This window comes from Synchytrium microbalum, assembly GCF_006535985.1.
Source record: "Synchytrium microbalum strain JEL517 chromosome Unknown SmJEL517_scf0039, whole genome shotgun sequence".
Classification (NCBI taxonomy): domain Eukaryota; kingdom Fungi; phylum Chytridiomycota; class Chytridiomycetes; order Synchytriales; family Synchytriaceae; genus Synchytrium; species Synchytrium microbalum.
In genome coordinates, this window is record NW_022158388.1 from 184,695 (window position 1) to 202,989 (window position 18,295).

Genomic DNA, 18,295 nt, shown 5'->3' on the forward strand with positions numbered 1-18,295 from the left:
GAGAACTACGAGCGGCAACCGCACCAAACAATGTTGAGGGTGTTGCTAATAAGCTTACTGGGAATCCAACTCGTGAATTCTCACTTTATAGATCTAGCAGATACCAGATCGGAACCTGCTGCTGGTATACCAAAACTGAATGCATCTGCAACATGGGTGCTCAACATAAACAGCTTGAAACCAAACTTCCTGGCGAGCTCATCCTGGGGTGGTGGATCTGTTTCTGGTATGGTAATTGCTTCCTCGCTTTTGGGGCCCGTTTGATATTGTCTAGCACGTGTAATACGCGTCCATCATTTTGGAGCCGTTTTTCCTGAATCGGATCTTTCGTCCCCCAATCTACTCGAGATCTATTTTGACTTCATTTATCAACACCAAATATTCTCGGATTATCTATAACAGGCGTAGACACTTACGCTTCAATCACCACGGATCCACGCAACAAGAGTACCGCTGGTACGGGATCTTTCAAGGAACACATGCAATGAACTTTGAAAGTCAGTAAATAACAGGCTTCCTCTTGCTAGCCATTCAAGTTACCTACCCTGCTGGATCATGGACGCCCTTGTCACCAGTTCCAGGTAAGTTGCGACACGACACCTCACGAAACATAATTATTGGCTTTCTTTCGGACCAGCACAGTAAATCTAACGCCATATCTCTATTAGGAGGAGTCTCATTCTTTGCTAACGTGATTGGATCAAATCGAGTCGCGACTTCTGCGCTGCTACATTACGATGTCTACTTTCCATTGGGCTTTGACTTTCAGCTTGGTGGCAAACTCCCTGGTACCGCTCCCGTGCATGATACTGCAAATCCTCATTCCACTCAACCGCAATCTTTTCTTTAGGTCTCGCAGGAGGCAGTTCAGCAGACTCGCTCAACAACAACTGCCAAGGAGGCAACCACTCAGACTCATGTTTCAGCATCAGACTGATGTGGAGAACGTCAGGTGTTGCTGAAGCTTACGCATACCTCCCAACATCAAACAATAATTTGCTCTGTGGCCAAAAGGGGAATGTGTGTAATGACGCGTACGGGATATCAATCAATCGAGGGTCGTGGAGTTTTGCAAATGCTTTGGGGACTTGGACTAGTATTACTGTATTTTCGCAGGTGAGCATGTCGTATTGTGCAGCAAATGTCTAATGTGAGGTTGCTGATTGAAGGAAGACATAGATGAACACACTCGGAAACTCTGATGGAATACTAGGAGTCTACGTAAACGGCTCACAAAAGATATACAACCAAAACATCCAGTATTCGACTACGCCTGGAGAAGGAGTGACTAGTCTCTTCTTTAGCTCCTTTTTTGGAGGATCCAGTAAGAGCTGTCGTTATTTGACTCTCAATAAGTACTAACTACTCTTTCTTTTTTTCAGCGATCGATTGGGCAACTCCAAACCAAACATATACAATGTACAGGAGCATCAACATGTCGTATCAAGCGACGCCAGTGGTGCAAGTGAGCAAAGCATCAACAGTCCAGCTTCCTCATTTGGTATTGGTGATGCTCATTCTGGTGCTCAGTCTGAGAAATCTGTGAATACCCAAACAGATACTCTGTATGCACCGAGATCTGTAACTAACTGTTTCTTATATGTGCATTTTGTAATCTGATATGTCTCTCTTTTGCTATATACCCTGTATACTCATAAAAATACCAACACTGCACTTCTGTACAAAGAGATACATGTTTCATGTTGAGCATTTTTATTTCTGGCCTTCCAAAATGTGGAGATTTCCAAACCAGCTTATCCTTTATACATTCCGTTAATTTGATACAATTACAACTCTTGTCTCCCCTACTTTCCTTACGCCATAAGAGCAGCCGGTGAATTCTCAGGCTCCAACCCATGATCGACAACATCCTCCTCCTGCACCTCCTCAATACTCTCCAACGACGACTCAAACACAGGCGTCATTGGATCGGCACCAGGCAACGGCTCATTATATTTCATCAACCCATTCCCTTCCTCGTCAGACGCATCATCAGATTCACTGTCAGACTCGAATGACTGTGCCGGGTGGTGGTGTAGCGATGCCTGTTTTACATATTGTGAGTCGGTGGAGGATGAAGGCATGCCGGCTTCATCGTCGATTTCTTGGCCTTCGTCGTATGCCTGTTTGAATTTGTTTTGGAGGGCCATGCGGAAGTAGTCTTCTGGGCGGACTACTTGGGGTGAAGCTTTTCGTCTGCGTGGGTTGCCTATGCGTCGATTTGCGTCAAACAAGTTATTACAAGTTATTTCCAAACATCAGCGGGGCCGCACACATACCAGATGGAGTACGAGGCACCGGTTTCAAATGCGCGCCGGCAGCAATAGCATCTTTAAGCAATGATGGGAACCTAGGTTCTATAAAAGAAGGAGACCTCAACGATGCATGGTTCGATGGTTGGAATGCCCGTTCAGGTGCCTTCAAATCTGCAGCTAGAGACAGTAAAGAAGGCATTGGCGGCATCGGTGGTGGCGGCGGGGGAGCTGGAGGAGCATCACTAGCAATATATCCATAAGCACCTTCTACATTCGCCCAAGGTAAGTCCAACAAGTCTGATGGTAGCGTTACAACCCCATCATCCTCCTCATCTCCTAAATCACCACCGTTTATAGACGCTAGCATCCATTTCAACTCAGCGCGGAGATTCTCTAGTCGTTCTGTAAATACTTGGAATTGCGGTTGGTATTTTATGCCGATGCGAGATGCGATCTTTGATGTGGCTTCTAATACGAGAGTGGCGACTAGTTCAACGGGCAGTGCGGGTAACCATTGTTGTGTCGTATGTACAATTTTGTGGATGAGGAGCAACCATGTGGGGGCAGATAATCCACTTGGTTCAGATAGTTCCTGGCTGGTCTCGTCCGTTCCGGCTTGAGAGGACGACGAATTGTCATTATTTTGTTCGATGCGAGCTTGATCGATACTATGCACCGCATCCTCGTAGCCCAGTTCGTTCTCGTAGGTTGCTAGCAATTCGTCAATTGACTCGATGATTTTCTTTGCTGCTCGTGCTCGTTTCTTGTTCATCAGCCTGATTTCTTCGTATGCGTGACATGGTATCTTGCCTAGCCAGGACCGACCGCTGCTCGTTACCTTGATGAGAGCGCTCTCTTGGTCGTCTTTAGATTGTGGTCCCAACATACTGTTTGTTTAAATGTTTGGGGTGAAGAGGTTAGTTCCTACTAATTGTGCACCAAAATATCAAAATTCTTACCTTTATATTGCAGGTGATGTGTCTCTCTACTGCATTTCGGCGCGTATTCGTGCCGTTCTCTGTACTCAACGTAGTTTGTTTTGACAGCTTGAAATTTGAGACAAATTACGGATCACGACCAAACTGACGGACGTGATGAAATGCAAACCCAATGCAAACTAGATATTTTTAGATAAGTAAATACAGAGGAATTTGTACACTATTAGTTTTTCACCGCCGTCAATTTTTGTTTGGTTGGGCTAATCTAGTCAGAGTTGTGATGACCATCTCCTATAGATCCATGACCACCTCTTATAGATCCAGCTGCTGGCTCATTCGGGTTATCCACGGCCCTCATATACGCTGCCAGCCGTTTATCCTCAAAGTAACTCCCATCAGACACCCTCACCAACACACCGATTACAGTAGTAAGGAAGAGACCCCATGCAAGACAGCAAAACACAAATACAAACCCGAGGAATACCGGGCCTCCTACTTCTCGGTAGTATTCTGTAATGCCAATAACAGCTATAATGGAAAGTCAGTTCAATGTTAAAAGTTGCTTTATGTTTCAACGTACCTGCAGTGGAAGGGAAAGTGGTCGCCCACCACGTGGCATCAATCCTCGTACTTGCAAGCCTCGGGAGGTAGCGCAGGGGCAAAACTAGTTGGAATAAGCCCCAAGAATATAATACTCTGCCAAATATCCCAAACTGGTAATCGCTTGGGTTTAATGCGGTAGCTTTACTCAGTCTCTCAAATGCTACGGCAGCAACGATCGGTGGTGGTATTAGAAGCCACATCTGAGCTGCCTAAATAAAGGAATTCGCGTTAGAGTCGGTTGTGCGAGACAGAGACACACCATAATACGTAACTGTTCCGTGTTTCAAATGCTGATTCAGGATCTGACCCAAGTTCTGATACGTCCATGTATACGAGACCATAAGATGAAACTAAATACAATTTAGATCAAATCTTAAAGCAACTGTTCAACGACGAATGAACTCACCAATCCAGCACCAAACATCAACCAACCAAATTCCAACAAATCAGGAGACTCGGCGCTCAACACAGCAGAGAGAAACCATATAATCACCAGAAACAAGTACGTCGTGCTCGGCACCTTAAGCATTCCATGATCATCATTAAGAGCAAAACTGCCCAATCGTGCAATCATCACCGCAATGTGCGTCAAAGCTCCAATAGCCCAAAAGACATTTATGACATATACAGCCCATGCAGAGTCCTCATATATAGGAGCAGGAACGCCAAGCAAGAGCAAATGGTACGTGATGAGCATCAAGTGTGCGAAATTTGCCCTCACTGGATCTGAAAGCTCCCAAGCTACAATTCGTGGATACTTGTACGCCTTCAATCCATACGTTAAACATGACACAAGAGCTGTCGGCATAGCAAATGCCCATACGACCCAGCTAGCATGAACAGGCACAGGGGTTTGTGGAATTGAGCTCAATTGTTTCAGAAGCAGAGCTTGAGCCTAGTAGCAGACTCGTTAACGTTGGGTGTGATCTGTGGCTTATTTGTAACGTACAGCAATTCCAGCTGCTGGCCCGAATACGCTACATGAGTGAATGAATCAAACTCATGAATGATGTTTGGAACGATTAAGTTCAGGGCAACAACATACGCTCCAAGAGAGGCATGAGGCAGCCAAGCTCCTTCCTCTAATGCAAGTGGCTTGCTCTCCATAAGTCTCGCATGCACCTGTGTGGGCTATATTCGCTGATCGAATGCCATTCTGGGTGGACGACAGCGATAAGCAAAAACGTAAAGTGCTGTGGACTTAGGGATTCATCTCGCGTAAAATAATTGCATTTATTGTATAAAATATCAAAATTCCACGGTTTTCGTGGTTGGGATTGAGGTTGCGTCGCTACAAATTTAGAATCTACCGCGTCCTCATACACTCAGCAGCTAGCCTGTACGAGAACAAGAGCATGGCAACCCTCGACTTGTAGAACTGTCAGAACTAGCATCGCGATGGAAAAGTTTGGTGACATTGACGGACCTTGAACTTTATCACCAACAAACCGAACCGACATTATCACAAACCACTCCTACGAATTTTCCTCACCCCAAACGGACGCTTAGAAACAAAAGGACTCGAGTATCTGAATATTTCTAAGCTCTCAAATACCATACAATCAGCACCCTTCCTCTTCCTACCATCTAATCAAGTCCTGAAATCTACACAAAACATCTGCATCAATAATGGGCAAGCCTTTGATTTACGTCGTCTACTACAGCGTGTATGGACATGTTCGTACACTCGCAAAGCAGGTAAATTTGAATCTTTCGCTTAATTTTGCATCGCATCTCTGATGTTCGGTTGGCATCGTCACATTTTGGATCTATCAGACACCAGTCTCTGACCTACTATACATTTCTCAACATAGAGTGCCGAGGCAATCAACAAGAGTGGCCATGCAACTGCCCAATTGTTCAAAGTTCAAGAAACTTTGCCCCCTGCTGTTCTCGAAAAGAGTTGAGTTTGACTTCATCGGTAATACAATATCAATGCTGACATTTCTTTCTCATATCTTTCTAGTTCATGCTCAGAAATTCGATGATCCGGTATTGAACCCAATGGACTTGCCCAAAGCTGACGGGTTCTTGTTTGGGTTCCCAACACGATATGGAGCTCCTGCTGGCCAAATGAAGTCTTTCTGGGAGTGAGTATGGTTTCCCAACTTGGAGACGTTCATGTAAATCGCGTTCTAACTTTCGTACTCCTGTAGCGGAACGTACGTCAAACTCTGACACTGTGGCATCGGAATTATTGATTTTTTGTTGTTGTTGTAGAGGTGCTCTCTTTGCAAAGGGATCTCTTGCTGGTAAGATGGGAGGTGCCTTTACATCTACCGGCAGTCAACATGGAGGTAACGTTTGTTAGAGCTGGGAGCAAAAAAAAAAGCGGGATTCGATCTTATAATTGCCAACGCTTAGGTCAAGAAACCACAATTGCAAACTTCATCTCTCACTACACTCATCATGGTGAGCAAGTGTCATAGCTGTTACGCGTTTTCAAAGACACTCCTTCCGACTCCTTATTGTAGGAGTGATTTACGTTCCTATTGGCTACACATCCAACATTTTGAATGATAACAGTGAATTGATTGGTGGTTCTCCATGGGGTATGTAATGGTAAGATTCGTGAAAGCTTCCAAATTGTACTTATCTATTCTTTTTTTTTGAATTAGGTGCAGGAACGATTTCAGGCGGTGACGGCTCTCGCAAAGTCTCTGAAAAGGAACTTGAACTCGCTGCTCATCAAGGCCGATACTTTGCTGAAATTCTCAGCAAGTACCATAATGGAAAAGCCAGTCTTTGAAAATACCGCAAAGTGTGCTCAAAGTTGATGCAAACTACGAAATCTGCATTCAAATACAACTCTTCTTTATTCTATATGTCTTGTTGGCAAAGCACCTATTTATAATACGGTTGTGGTGGTTGATACTGACCAGGTCTATACATTAGTGGCTGCATTGGCTGCTGATATGGTGCTGGAGCAGGTCGTTGTCGCGGAATACCACCCATCAAGAATTGTGTTCTGATGGGCCCACCCATTGAGGTTGGATATGCACTATTGCCTCGTCCCATAGCCAGCGCAGCCTGTTCTGCTCGAATATCTTTCGGGTCTTTGGGGATGATGCGGTATGGGTTGCCCTTGTATGATGATATGTCTGCGAATGTGACTACTGGTTTTGTGCCGTGTATTTCACTACAAGAGTAGATAATTGAGTTCAAGTAACATGGGCAAAAGAAAAACAATTGAAGGAGTTATTCTACTGGGTCTTACACTCGATCTAACATATCCTTGACGACTTGAGCAGCAGAATGACTTGTAAACTCCATATACGCCTGTCCCTTTGATTTGCCATTTACTTTATGTTCCTGGAATGTAATCTCATTGATTTTGAGTTGATCTCCAACACCAGCATCTGTAGCAATCAGTTTCAGATCTTCATCGGTCGTCCACTGAAAAACTTCATAATGTCAATCAGTGCCTCGGTGTCAACAATCATAGAAGAGATAATAGACATACCCAAGCGAGTTCACTAATATAAAGCGCAGAAGAAGGAGGTTGCGCCATCCCAGCACTTGGATCAGGTCGTACACTAGCCATACCCATATAACTCTGTCCGCCAGGTATATACTGAGGAATCTGCTCTGTTGGATCAGGTGCTCCATAATTCTGTCCACCAGGTACGTACTGCGGTATTTCAGTTGGGACTGGTGGTCGTATACTGGCCGATCCCATATGGCTTTGTCCGCCAGGTATGTACTGCGGTAAGGGTTGCTTTGGTGGTGGCATGATGGATGCTGCGGGTGTTTGTGCTGTTTGTTGTCCATCTTCAGCAAAGTCTGGTGCGTTATATACATCACCGTATAGATCGAAGTCTTCGTCTGCCATTACTTTGTAGGAGGCTTTGTACGGGAAGCCTAGATTGTTATATAGGTTGATGTTGGATGATAGTTCAGCAATGTTCTGAGTTGATGTTGACGATATTTCAGCAGCAGCTAGTTAGAAACGAGAGTAATGACGAAGCCAGCCTGTTTAAAATGTAGAAGAAACCGTGCTGAATTGTCAGGTACTAGTCTATTTGACTCCCTTTGACTGATGCAAAAGAAACAACAAATCAATACAATTCCAAACTCTCACCCAGACCAGCTTATAAGAAACCAGTCAAGGTGAGATACAAGATGATTTTGACTTACAAGAAATCTATATGTCCTTGCTTCGTGTTACGGCAAGGGTTTTGTTACAGTGGAGCTAGGATCACAGAAGCAATAATTCAAACAACCTGTGCGAGACGACAAGCTCCAGCTTTAGAGCTCGAACGCTAGATCGAACGTGCCCAATCGATTTACTGTCATTTGCTAATCTGACCATAAACACTACCGCATGTGAAAGGTATGCGACAAATTACATTTTGAGGGTGAATATGTATATACGATCTACTTTAGTTTAGTTACAGTATTATTATTCTATATGGCTCCCTTCGACATCAGCTGCTCATCACTAGTATCGGCTGTAACTGATGAAAAGAGAGGGAGCCTGTTTGAAAATCCAAGTCCAACTTCTCTTGAGATAATCGATGCAGCAGCTTTAAATCATTGGTATCTTTTTCCGTTACTACATGTCGTGGCCTTGCGAGTCCGCCAGTTTCTGCGAGATAGCTTTCAACGGCTGCTTCTAGCTGTATCAAGTGTTTGTCGAGACCATTCACGAGCTTCAGAGAGTCTATTGGAAGGCAGAGTACGATGGTGAGCTTATTGTATACGATGGCATGAAAGAATACAAGCACAACTTACGTGTCAAGCCATACAGGTAGTGCACATTTGGTCCGGAGGGACCACTTCTATCTGCTATAATTTTAGCGATTTGTGATATGGGAGCGGGTCCAAGGAATGATTCGTTACTGCTATCAGCTACATATACTAGGACGTCCGAGAACATTGGTATGGTAGCATTGCCGACTGATGGATGAAACACGTCGACGTTATATGTTGAGTATCCGTTCTTTTCCCGATGGTCCAAATGCGACCTGACCGATTCCACATCTTCTGCTGCTATTTTATATACGACACCCCACACTAGGTCGTCTTCATCGTCAATGGTTTCGTCTAGATGACTGAATCGTTCCTATAGTGAGTTACAAAAATCAGTAGATGTCCTTATCACAGCGGTGTTTCAAAAACACTTTGATAGTAGCCAGCTTACCTTCCATTCCTCGGTTGGGAGCAGGGTAACGACGCGTCCTGGAGCTTCGTGAGTTCCGCGATGGTCAATGGAGCCTAAGTTCAAAAGCAAAAATGGATTTAAGTCAAACTGTCGACATGTGTTTTAAAAATATCACTTGCAACGCACCTTGCCAGAATCTCCTTTTGTAGCCTCGTATGAATGCAGAGGTTTTGAATTCATACTTGAAATCAGCCTTCCATATGAGGGAGCCATATCCAAATACGAGCATTTTTGTTATGTGCGTAAAGGGTGCAAAGTTTCTTGTGGGCGGTTGGGACAGAGAATCACCAGTTGTGTCGAGAGATGAGGGAAATGTGGATATATGGTAGCGATGCAACTATTCTTCTGTTATTTTTTTGGATTGAGAGGTTGTGGGGATGGAGAAAAAGTCTTTTGCCCATCGACCGAATTTTGCAACAGGATGGTGCAATATCTTTCGACACTAGGGTATCACGTTTTTTAATCTCGCCGCCTGAGCCTTGGTAAGAGAAAGGCACCTATGCTATAGTCCTATATAATAAATTATTATTTCATCCAACGTCCTGACGTACGCTTTCGAACAACCCACTCTTGTTCACCAAAATCGTTGTTTTTTGCTGTCGCGAGATGCAACTGTGTCCGCACTTTCACGTGATTTTGATGATCGAATAATATCATTTTATTCAGTTTGTCATAGCACTTACCGACTTTGGTCCTCATTGCAAAGTTTGGCAGTTTGACATCACTCCCAATTTCCCGACAACCAACGTCAGAAAACTTCACAAGCTTCGCATACACGCCAACATTGCATCGACCGCATCATGATCAGGATATCGTTCTTGCTGATAATCGTTGCTCTCTGCGTTGTGAATGCCATAGGTAAAAGCCCTTCTATTCAGACATTTACGCAACAAGCAAAATCTAACGCTCACAACATATCTTCTCACCCATAATCACCATCTAGTTCTATTGGATCACCCGATCGCTGATCAAGCTCCACCTTCATTGCCCCAAGTCAACTCTTCTACACCACATTGCCTTGGCTGTGATGCATCAACAGCAAAAGCTCTCTACGGACGCGATCTAGAACGACGCTCGGGTCACATCGAACCAACACCAGACACATCCTACGACGTTAACGGACGCGGCACAGTCCGTGTCCTAGTCCCTAGAGATCGATACGAAGCTCCCAATTCCGCTACTTTGTTACGAACACAGCAGGCATGGGCTCAAGCCTCAGGACTCTCTATTCAATGGGTGCCCATGGCTTCAGGAACAACATATCAAGATTATTTGACTGTGGTGCTCGAAATGTGTAATCAGACTGTTGCATCGTTTACCAGAAGCAGCTCGGTACAGACGTCGGATTACGCACCCATTGATCTGGTTTGGATTGATGCTGCCAGTGGTGGTATACTCAGTGACTGCTTGATTGATATGTGGGGGTGGGACTCGACTCTTGGTGGTGGTCACAATTCAGTCATTTTGAATGGTGGTGTTGTTCCTGCTGTGAACAATCGTACCAAGCGATTAGGTAGTTTTACGTCGCTCTTTTTGCATTCGCTGGTCTCAAAGCACAATTAAACCTTGTGTTTTAGTGAGCTTGCCTGCTGAAGCTGACTTTGGACTGATGTACTACAACTTGGACATTCTCAACCGTTATGGATTCTCCGAACCTCCCAAAGACCTTGCAGAGTTTGAAACTCAATTGACTACCATCATACAAGCAGAGCATTCTCTTGAAAACTATGGATTGTGTGGTATTACCTCAGAGTACTCAGGTATTCTTCTGTCTCACTATTTTTTTTTGGCTTGACTACTCACACGTTTTATTGAATAGCAACGGAAGGATTGACAGTAAACGCAATCGAATGGATTAGACTCGGCGGTGGCTCCATCCTGTCCTCTTCCCTAAACAACGTAACTGTCGCCACAACGGCATCAGCCCAAATCCTCGTTCGAGTCGCTTCGTGGGTCACATCCAATCTCATCGATCCCCGAGATTTGTCATCAACATCAGATGCAGACGCCGTGAATCGTTTCTTGGATGGCAAAGCCGTGTTTTTACGATCTTGGACGGGTGTTATTAGATCCTTACGTGCTTCGTCTTCATTCAATTGGGGTGTTATGCCGATGATTCCATTGGAGAATAGTGGCGGAGTTAATCCTAGTGTGGTTGGTGGATGGTGGCTCGGTGTTTCAAGAGCTGCCGCAAACCCTGCTGCTGCTATTCGAGTTGTGAAGTATCTTACCTCGTTGGGATACCAGAGGATGAACACTATCAACGGTGGTGCTAATTGGATGATTCCTACGTATCCCTCCCTTATGAATGGTAAGATTTGTGGTCGTTGGACATTCGTCTCCATGATTGATCCTCAGTTTTTGTCCTCGCCTAACATAACCTCAACCATACCATCAGATGTATCCGTGGTCAACACAATCGGCTCAGACGTCGCCAACCTCGTCCAAAACGTCAACATCACTCTCCGCCCAGCACTCGCAACCTCAAACCTCTATGCAGCCTTATCATACCAAGTCTCAACAACCGTAAACAGCGTCCTACTTGGTCAAATCTGGGTCGTGGACGCTCTCGGAACTCTAGACACAAGTCTTCGAGTCCTACTAGGCCAATCCTTACTCAATGCACCCAACATTACCAACATTGATTCAAGTCTCAATAACGGAACTACCACTGGACGTGGTCACGCGTCGCCGTCATGGCTCAAGACTCAGCTTGGTGGACTGCTGCTTGTGGTTGCGCTTACGTGTGCCGGTGCTGCGCTCTATAAGAGGAAGATGATGCTGCAGAGAAAGAGAAAGAGTGATGGGTTTACAGAGCTAAAGGAGGAAACTGAGGGACCAAAGAATGTGGAGGTGGCTGGGATTGTGGAGATGGTCAATGTTGAGAGGACACAGAAGCAAACACTTGTGTAGAACTTCGAAAACATGAGAAGCTTGATTATTTGCCAAAAACGTGGCGTCACAGTTGTTGAATGAGGAACTGGACCTCGCGTAGTTCTGGCTTGTTTGATGCGTCCGTATATCTAGCAAATGCGAAATCATTTAGTCTGCCTATTCCTCATGTGCTTATAGCTCACGATGAGACTCGAGTCAGACCATTTACTTCACTTTTCTAGGACATTGACATTCATTGTGTACCCACGAACATCACAACCATGAGGATTGTTACATGGAATATAAATGGCATCAGATCCATAGATAAACCTCTCATGCGCTTTGCCAGGAAGGCTGTTGAAGGCACTGACAAAAAGCCTCTCCCATTTATGGAGTTTCTCGTTGAATCACACAAGGCTGATATTTTCTGCATGCAGGCAAGCAGTTTATTACCTTTTAAAATGAAGCTTTGATTGTTGTTATTATGTCTTTCCCTTCCAATTTCCTTGTTTTTCGTATTGACATCAAACACATCTCGACACAACAGGAATCGAAAGTCAACGACTTTGCCAAACTAACTCGTGACTTTGTATGCATTGACGGATACGACTCGTTCTGGAGCTTCCATCAAAAGAAGGGAGGATACTCTGGAACGGCCACCTATTCGAAAACTGGATTGACAAAAGCTGCATTTGAAGGCATGGGCAATATCTCGTACGATAAATAACTGGATTGACTAATACTGCATTCAAAGGCATGGGAAATATCGCTTTTGACGATGAAGGACGAACAGTCATGACGGATCATGGCGCTTTCGTGCTCTTCAATCTATACTGCGTCAACTCTGGATCTGGATCTGATCGTCGTGAATACAAGATCAGATTCCATGAAGCTTTGAGGGAACGATGTAAAGAATTACTCGCGGAGGGCCGTGAAGTCATTGTCTGTGGAGATATAAATATCGCTCATACTGATCTGGATATATGGAAACCGGAACGATATGCAGATAGTCCTGGGTTTCTTCCACGGGAAAAACAATGGATTGATGATCTCTTGGCGGATGGATTTGTTGATGCGTTTCGGCACTTTCATCCGGAAAGGAAGGCGTTTACGTTTTGGGATATGAGAACTGGTATACTATAAATTCTTCCACTGGTTTTCTTTGCCGCACGACAAGCTGACAACCTCTTTAATCCAATTTAGCTGGAAGAGACAACGACTGTGGATGGAGAATTGATACGTTCTATGTATCTCGTGGACTTGTTGACAAGATGGTTTCAATGGATATTATTACTGATCCTTCGCTTCCTGCCGTGGCAATGTCGGATCATAATCCTGTATTCTTGGAACTCGATATTGATCCACCATCGCCATTGTATCCTGTGCCTTCGAATGCAGCAAATCTACGTCCGGAGTTCAAGCCAACAAGGGTGAGGTTTCTGTTACAGTAAATCAAATGTCAATATTGGAATTGACCCCATATTGGTTTTTCGCTAGTCAATTACATCCTTCTTTGCTCCCAAAACGGGTAAAGCAGGTTCGAATACGACAATCTCAACGTCAGACACGAAACCAAAGATAGATGACACGGCCAAAAAGGTGCTGCTTGTGATATATGCACTTTACTCAGCATTGTGGCGTCTCCTTTTCCCCCGCTTGCTTACTCCTTCTCACTTTCCTTGGTCAGGATCTGCCAAAAGCAAAAGGCAATACAGGCTTCTTCAAATCAACAGTTGAAAAGAGGAAGGCTACGGAACATGAAGATGAATCTGGCTCCGAAAAGAAGGTTCGCCAAGAATGATGACCTCTAGTGCAGAAAGACAGGACAAATCCCCACTTCGAGAGTATATATACTATAAAAACGTGTACACAAAACCCCTCATGTTGTAAAACAAACTCAGCAAAGATTAATTAGATAAAGTGTAATTACATTCTCACCACTACTATATTACTATTTCACAGAATTCAAAGGCCAGCCTCTATCCTTAGCTAGCTCCAAAAACACAGCTTGTTTCTCCACTTCCCAATGTTCCTTCCTATTATTCAGCACAGCAGCTCTCCTTGCTGCTCGTTCATCTCTACCACACCATTGAGGCGTAGCATACACACCAGTAAACAGACTTTGACCTTGCCCTGTTCCAAAATTGGCAACTTCTACACCTATTTTCGGATCTGCTATTATGGTACACCGTGACTTTTCTGGCACATACGAGATTTTGTGATGGGATGCATCGTCTTCGTTTCTAGTATTGCTATTATACGAATGTGCGTGTTCCAAATATTTAGTAGGAACTGGATCAAACACCTCACTTCCAAGATAATCTCCCTTCCTCAGTATAGCAACCAGGTCTCCATACACATCGTCTCGAGGCAATTCGCCAGGATGTGATATAGTCTGGTTGGCGAATCGTCTATACGCTAGAGCTTGTCCAGATTTCACAATGGCAAAGCACGACACGTTCTTGTCTTGCTCGAGGATTACAGTGGATGGACGAAACTCTCGCATGACGAAAGAGTTTGTTATCGTTTGGATTCGTGAGCGTGGCCATCCGATGAAATCTTTTAGGTTGAATATGAATTGGAATTTGCCTTTTTGGTCCTGCGACAAAAAAAGGGAATTGTGAAGAAGAACATCGAGATTTCGGGATTTTCTGACCATTAAAATACCTTTTCGTGAGTAATCCTGAGGATTCGGTCATAATCCACTTTTTCCAAACACACCAGTTCACAAGGTGTGATTGCCAAGACGGTTGCGCCACGAGGCTGGCTATGTATCAAGGCCATTTCGCCAAAACTGTCACCAGAGTGTAGTTTACAGACCTCGGTGGGTTCTGCACCTGGGTCCTTTCTAAAACGAGAATGTTTGAGCGTTTGTTTGAAGGGAGTCCCAATAACAGCAACACTCACCCAATTCTCACAGAGCACGAGCCGCTCAATATCACATACCAAGAAGTACCGACTTCACCTTGCCTAATCACCAAATATGGTTAGCCTTGTCACTGCCTTCATTTGAAAAGAACACCCCCCGTTGCCTCACCTCACAATACTCCAGCCCGGCTCAGCACGACTCCCAATCAAACACTTGGCAGCATCCCGCAACGTCGTATGAGGCAACTTGTTGAAAGCCTTCATAGACGATATATACCTAAACACGATATTATTCTCAGGAGCACTCCGAACACCAATCTTCATCAGCAACTCAATCGGATCTTTGCCATGCGATGTAGTATCATGATCATGCTCATCAGACCGTCTTCGAAAGTTATGTGTAGCTACAGAGTACCTGGTAGTAAGTCTACGACTTTTACGACGGTTGGTTACACGTTCATAGTTTTCTACTTTTGAGGTATAGTTGTTGATGAATTCTGTTACGGTGAAGATGGGTTCGTCGGGTTTGGTGGATTTTGACGTGGGGACGATTAGTTGGGTGTGCGGTTTCTTTTGTCGGAGGAGGGAGCCATGGTCTGGTGCGTGTCGTCGGCTGGACTCGAAGCAAGATAATATGTCCTTGTATAGTGGTGTGGTGATGTCTGATAGTGGTGTATGGGTATCTGATGGTGTTGTCCTTGGGAGAGTACTACTTCTGGTATTTGTTATAATTGTAAGAGCATCCTTTACATCTGCCATGTTTCCAGCACTACTAGTAACTGTCTTAACCGTAAGAGCATCCTTGACTCCTGCATACGTATCATTACTATTGGTCGGCACATGGTTGACCACATCGACAAGCCTCCCCACATTCAGAGCTGACGATTTGGGCAACATGATTTTAGCGTTCGGTTTTCGTCACGATATATACAAACACCCATTCCAGTGCACAAAAAGTGCAGGGTAGGCCCGTACAGATCGAGGTGATTGAATATTTTTGTTTGATGAGATTTTGTTTTCAGGCGCAGTAAACTCGAGTAGTTGCCATCTAGAGCCGAGGTGATATGTATGATTTTATGATGATGTTGATGCACGGATTCGTTGTATCTTTCTGGTGATGAGTGGTAGTAGTCGTCGTTCGTTTGGAATTTTGCTGTCACGTTCGTGCAAAACGTAGGCAAATAATCCAATTCCAATAAAGATGAAGGCATCCAGTCTCGGATGGATGAAGTGAGAGTACCTAGTTGCAGCGGCCATCTGTTTGTTAGTGTTTGCAATCATAATGTAAATGTCGTTTTTTTGAATGTTGCGGGTAAAATGTCCAACACACACGACACCAAATCAAAGTTTTACGTGTTAAATGATTATATTGACTATTATTTGACGGTTTTCGTAACATGTATGTTTATGTGTTTATGTACTGACTTGGCTGCGACTTCCAACTGACTTCCTTGACACGTCCTATCCATTCAAAATGATTTGTCGGATCTTCCTACATTTACTTTTCAGCAAGTCCTGGTCTTCTCTACTCGGGAATGACGTTGCAGCACCTCGTCGTTGAGCAACACAAATTCCTAATATACTCAACCGAGGCATCCTTCCTAAAACGTCAAGCAAAACTTCAGTTCCAAGAGACCAGGGCACATTCGACAAGGATTCGACCAAGGGACATGATTCAGCGACTGCAGTCAATGTACGGGCCGTCATATTACAGTTTCCAAATGGTAGAGCCAACCTAGTTAGATTGGGTAAAGATCGAGCCAAGATTGTCAAGGAGGCATCAGTGAGATGGACGGCAGCTCCCAAATACAGTCGAGATATCAGTGGACATCGTTTCGATAACAATATTATAGACTTGTCAGTCATTTCCCGTGCATCAATCAAATCCAGTTCGATAAGGTTGGGGCAGCTTTCTGCAATTGAGTTTATAGGCATGTCACCATGTACCGGTGTACGAATGACTGTCAAACTACTACCTAGACTACGTACTGCTCTTGCTACTACTTCATCTGTTGTTGAAAAGTTTAAGAATGCAGACCTCCGCGAAGGTGACATTTTCAAAACTTCCAATCCACGTAATCGTGTCAGGGCTGGCAATAACAACCTTATAAAAGCGACACCATCCAAGTCTAGCTCAGTCAATGTCGTATTCATCATGGCTCCTTCAATCCACTCTGTATCTACACTTCCATCACCACCCCATAACGGACTTAGTAGCGTTGTAGCGTTTGTTATATTGGCAGGTTCAAAGAATCCGAGCTCATTCAATGATGGATTGGCTGCTAATATGGCCATTAGAGTGTCACTCTGTCTAGCATTCCCAATCCTGAATTGCTTCAATCGACAACATTTTGATGCTACGACAGTCAATGCTCGTTCAACGCCCCATGGCCAGTCTAGAGATAAATATACAAGGCTCGGGTTTGCTTCAATTATAAAGGATAGCGAATCACCAGTGGTGGGTGTTGGTTCGGCAGTAGGGAAGTGTGTTGCTTGATTGTTACCATCCCATTGCAAGCTAAACGTTACAAGACGACCTTTGAATGCTTCGGCTAGTCGACTCAGACCTCTATCACTAACACCTGGTCCTCGTGCTCGGAATTTAAAGTGTCGTAATCGAGTGCAAGCAGCAGCGAGCCCTTCCATTCCAAAATCTGTTATACGGGACGAATCCGATGTTCCAGAGACTATAGATATGTAATCCAATACTGGACAAGATGCTCCAAGTGCCCACTAAAGAGAGACTTTAGGATTAACATGTGCACACACAATCGCGGCAACGCGTCTTTTACAAACTTACGAGATCGTCATCCTTGAGACAGGGTACATCAATCTCTATTCGACGTAGGGCAAGACATCCACCGAGAGCTCTTCTTATAGCTCCTAACTTTAGTTCACCAGTAGCCCAGGCAGTAGAGGTTGCTCTGACCTCGAGCGACCTTATATCCTTTCTGTAATCCTTCAAGAGCCTATTCACTCTCGACACGAGTGGTTTCACTTTCGACTCCCAGTCATCGGCCATTGTAGATACCCTCGCCCACAACGCTGAAGTAGCAGGCCCAAACCATCTTTTGCATACCAGCGAGGCGGACAAAAGAGTTGAAGTTGTAACTCTGTTACGTGATCCGAGTGGTGCATCAGCTGGTAGATGTTGAAATATAGCCAGTAGCAATTCGGTTGGCTAAGCATGGAGAATGTTAATTTAAAACACAACCGTTTCAATAATGCAGTACACGTCTTTGCAGATATAGCCAATATAGTAAATAAATCACGTACCAGAGTACTTGCAGTTAAAGGCTCGTCAACATTTTCGTCGACACTTGGTTCAGTCAGTGAGAATGATGAGAAGACATTGGACGGCTGAGTGGGTGAGAATGGCAAAGGCGAGTCCAGTAAGCCTGTAGATGAGGATGATGTGCTTGCAGTGGTCAGAGAGACTCTTGCGAATTGACCAATCGGAACACTAGGTGATCGGATTACAGAACTTGATGTTGATTCCTGTGATGATTGTGAGGTGCTCCTTCTATGGTTGTTGGATATTCTGAATGGAGACGAGGCCGTCGATCCATTCTGCGTTGTCATTCTTCAATATC

At 44.5% G+C, this 18,295-nt stretch overlaps 5 protein-coding genes across 5 annotated transcripts; 3 read left to right on the forward strand and 2 right to left on the reverse strand.

Moving 5' to 3' along the window:
* Positions 1-30: 30 nt before the first annotated feature.
* Positions 31-1,546, forward strand: SmJEL517_g04981 (uncharacterized protein; the record flags this gene model as incomplete). The annotated part of the gene is made up of 7 exons (XM_031170909.1): positions 31-226; positions 403-456; positions 528-581; positions 669-788; positions 851-1,116; positions 1,180-1,324; positions 1,383-1,546. 7 exons carry the CDS (start codon positions 31-33, stop codon positions 1,544-1,546), a joined length of 999 nt encoding a protein of 332 aa, XP_031023133.1.
* Positions 1,547-5,425: 3,879 nt separating this feature from the next.
* On the forward strand, positions 5,426-6,545 carry SmJEL517_g04982 (NAD(P)H dehydrogenase (quinone); the record flags this gene model as incomplete). The annotated part of the gene is made up of 8 exons (XM_031170910.1): positions 5,426-5,494; positions 5,611-5,698; positions 5,763-5,886; positions 5,953-5,958; positions 6,017-6,093; positions 6,161-6,208; positions 6,271-6,348; positions 6,415-6,545. 8 exons carry the CDS (start codon positions 5,426-5,428, stop codon positions 6,543-6,545), a joined length of 621 nt encoding a protein of 206 aa, XP_031023130.1.
* Positions 6,546-8,223: 1,678 nt separating this feature from the next.
* Positions 8,224-9,189, reverse strand: SmJEL517_g04983 (uncharacterized protein; the record flags this gene model as incomplete). The annotated part of the gene is made up of 4 exons (XM_031170911.1): positions 8,224-8,459; positions 8,531-8,861; positions 8,940-9,013; positions 9,087-9,189. The coding sequence occupies 4 exons, from the start codon at positions 9,187-9,189 to the stop codon at positions 8,224-8,226; spliced, it is 744 nt and encodes a 247-aa protein (XP_031023131.1).
* Positions 9,190-9,760: 571 nt separating this feature from the next.
* Positions 9,761-11,873, forward strand: SmJEL517_g04984 (uncharacterized protein; the record flags this gene model as incomplete). The annotated part of the gene is made up of 4 exons (XM_031170912.1): positions 9,761-9,818; positions 9,904-10,473; positions 10,538-10,720; positions 10,780-11,873. The coding sequence occupies 4 exons, from the start codon at positions 9,761-9,763 to the stop codon at positions 11,871-11,873; spliced, it is 1,905 nt and encodes a 634-aa protein (XP_031023136.1).
* A 4,290-nt stretch (positions 11,874-16,163) lies between these two features.
* SmJEL517_g04985 (uncharacterized protein) lies at positions 16,164-18,284 on the reverse strand (the record flags this gene model as incomplete). The annotated part of the gene is made up of 3 exons (XM_031170913.1): positions 16,164-17,435; positions 17,503-17,883; positions 17,979-18,284. The coding sequence occupies 3 exons, from the start codon at positions 18,282-18,284 to the stop codon at positions 16,164-16,166; spliced, it is 1,959 nt and encodes a 652-aa protein (XP_031023137.1).
* Positions 18,285-18,295: the final 11 nt, after the last annotated feature.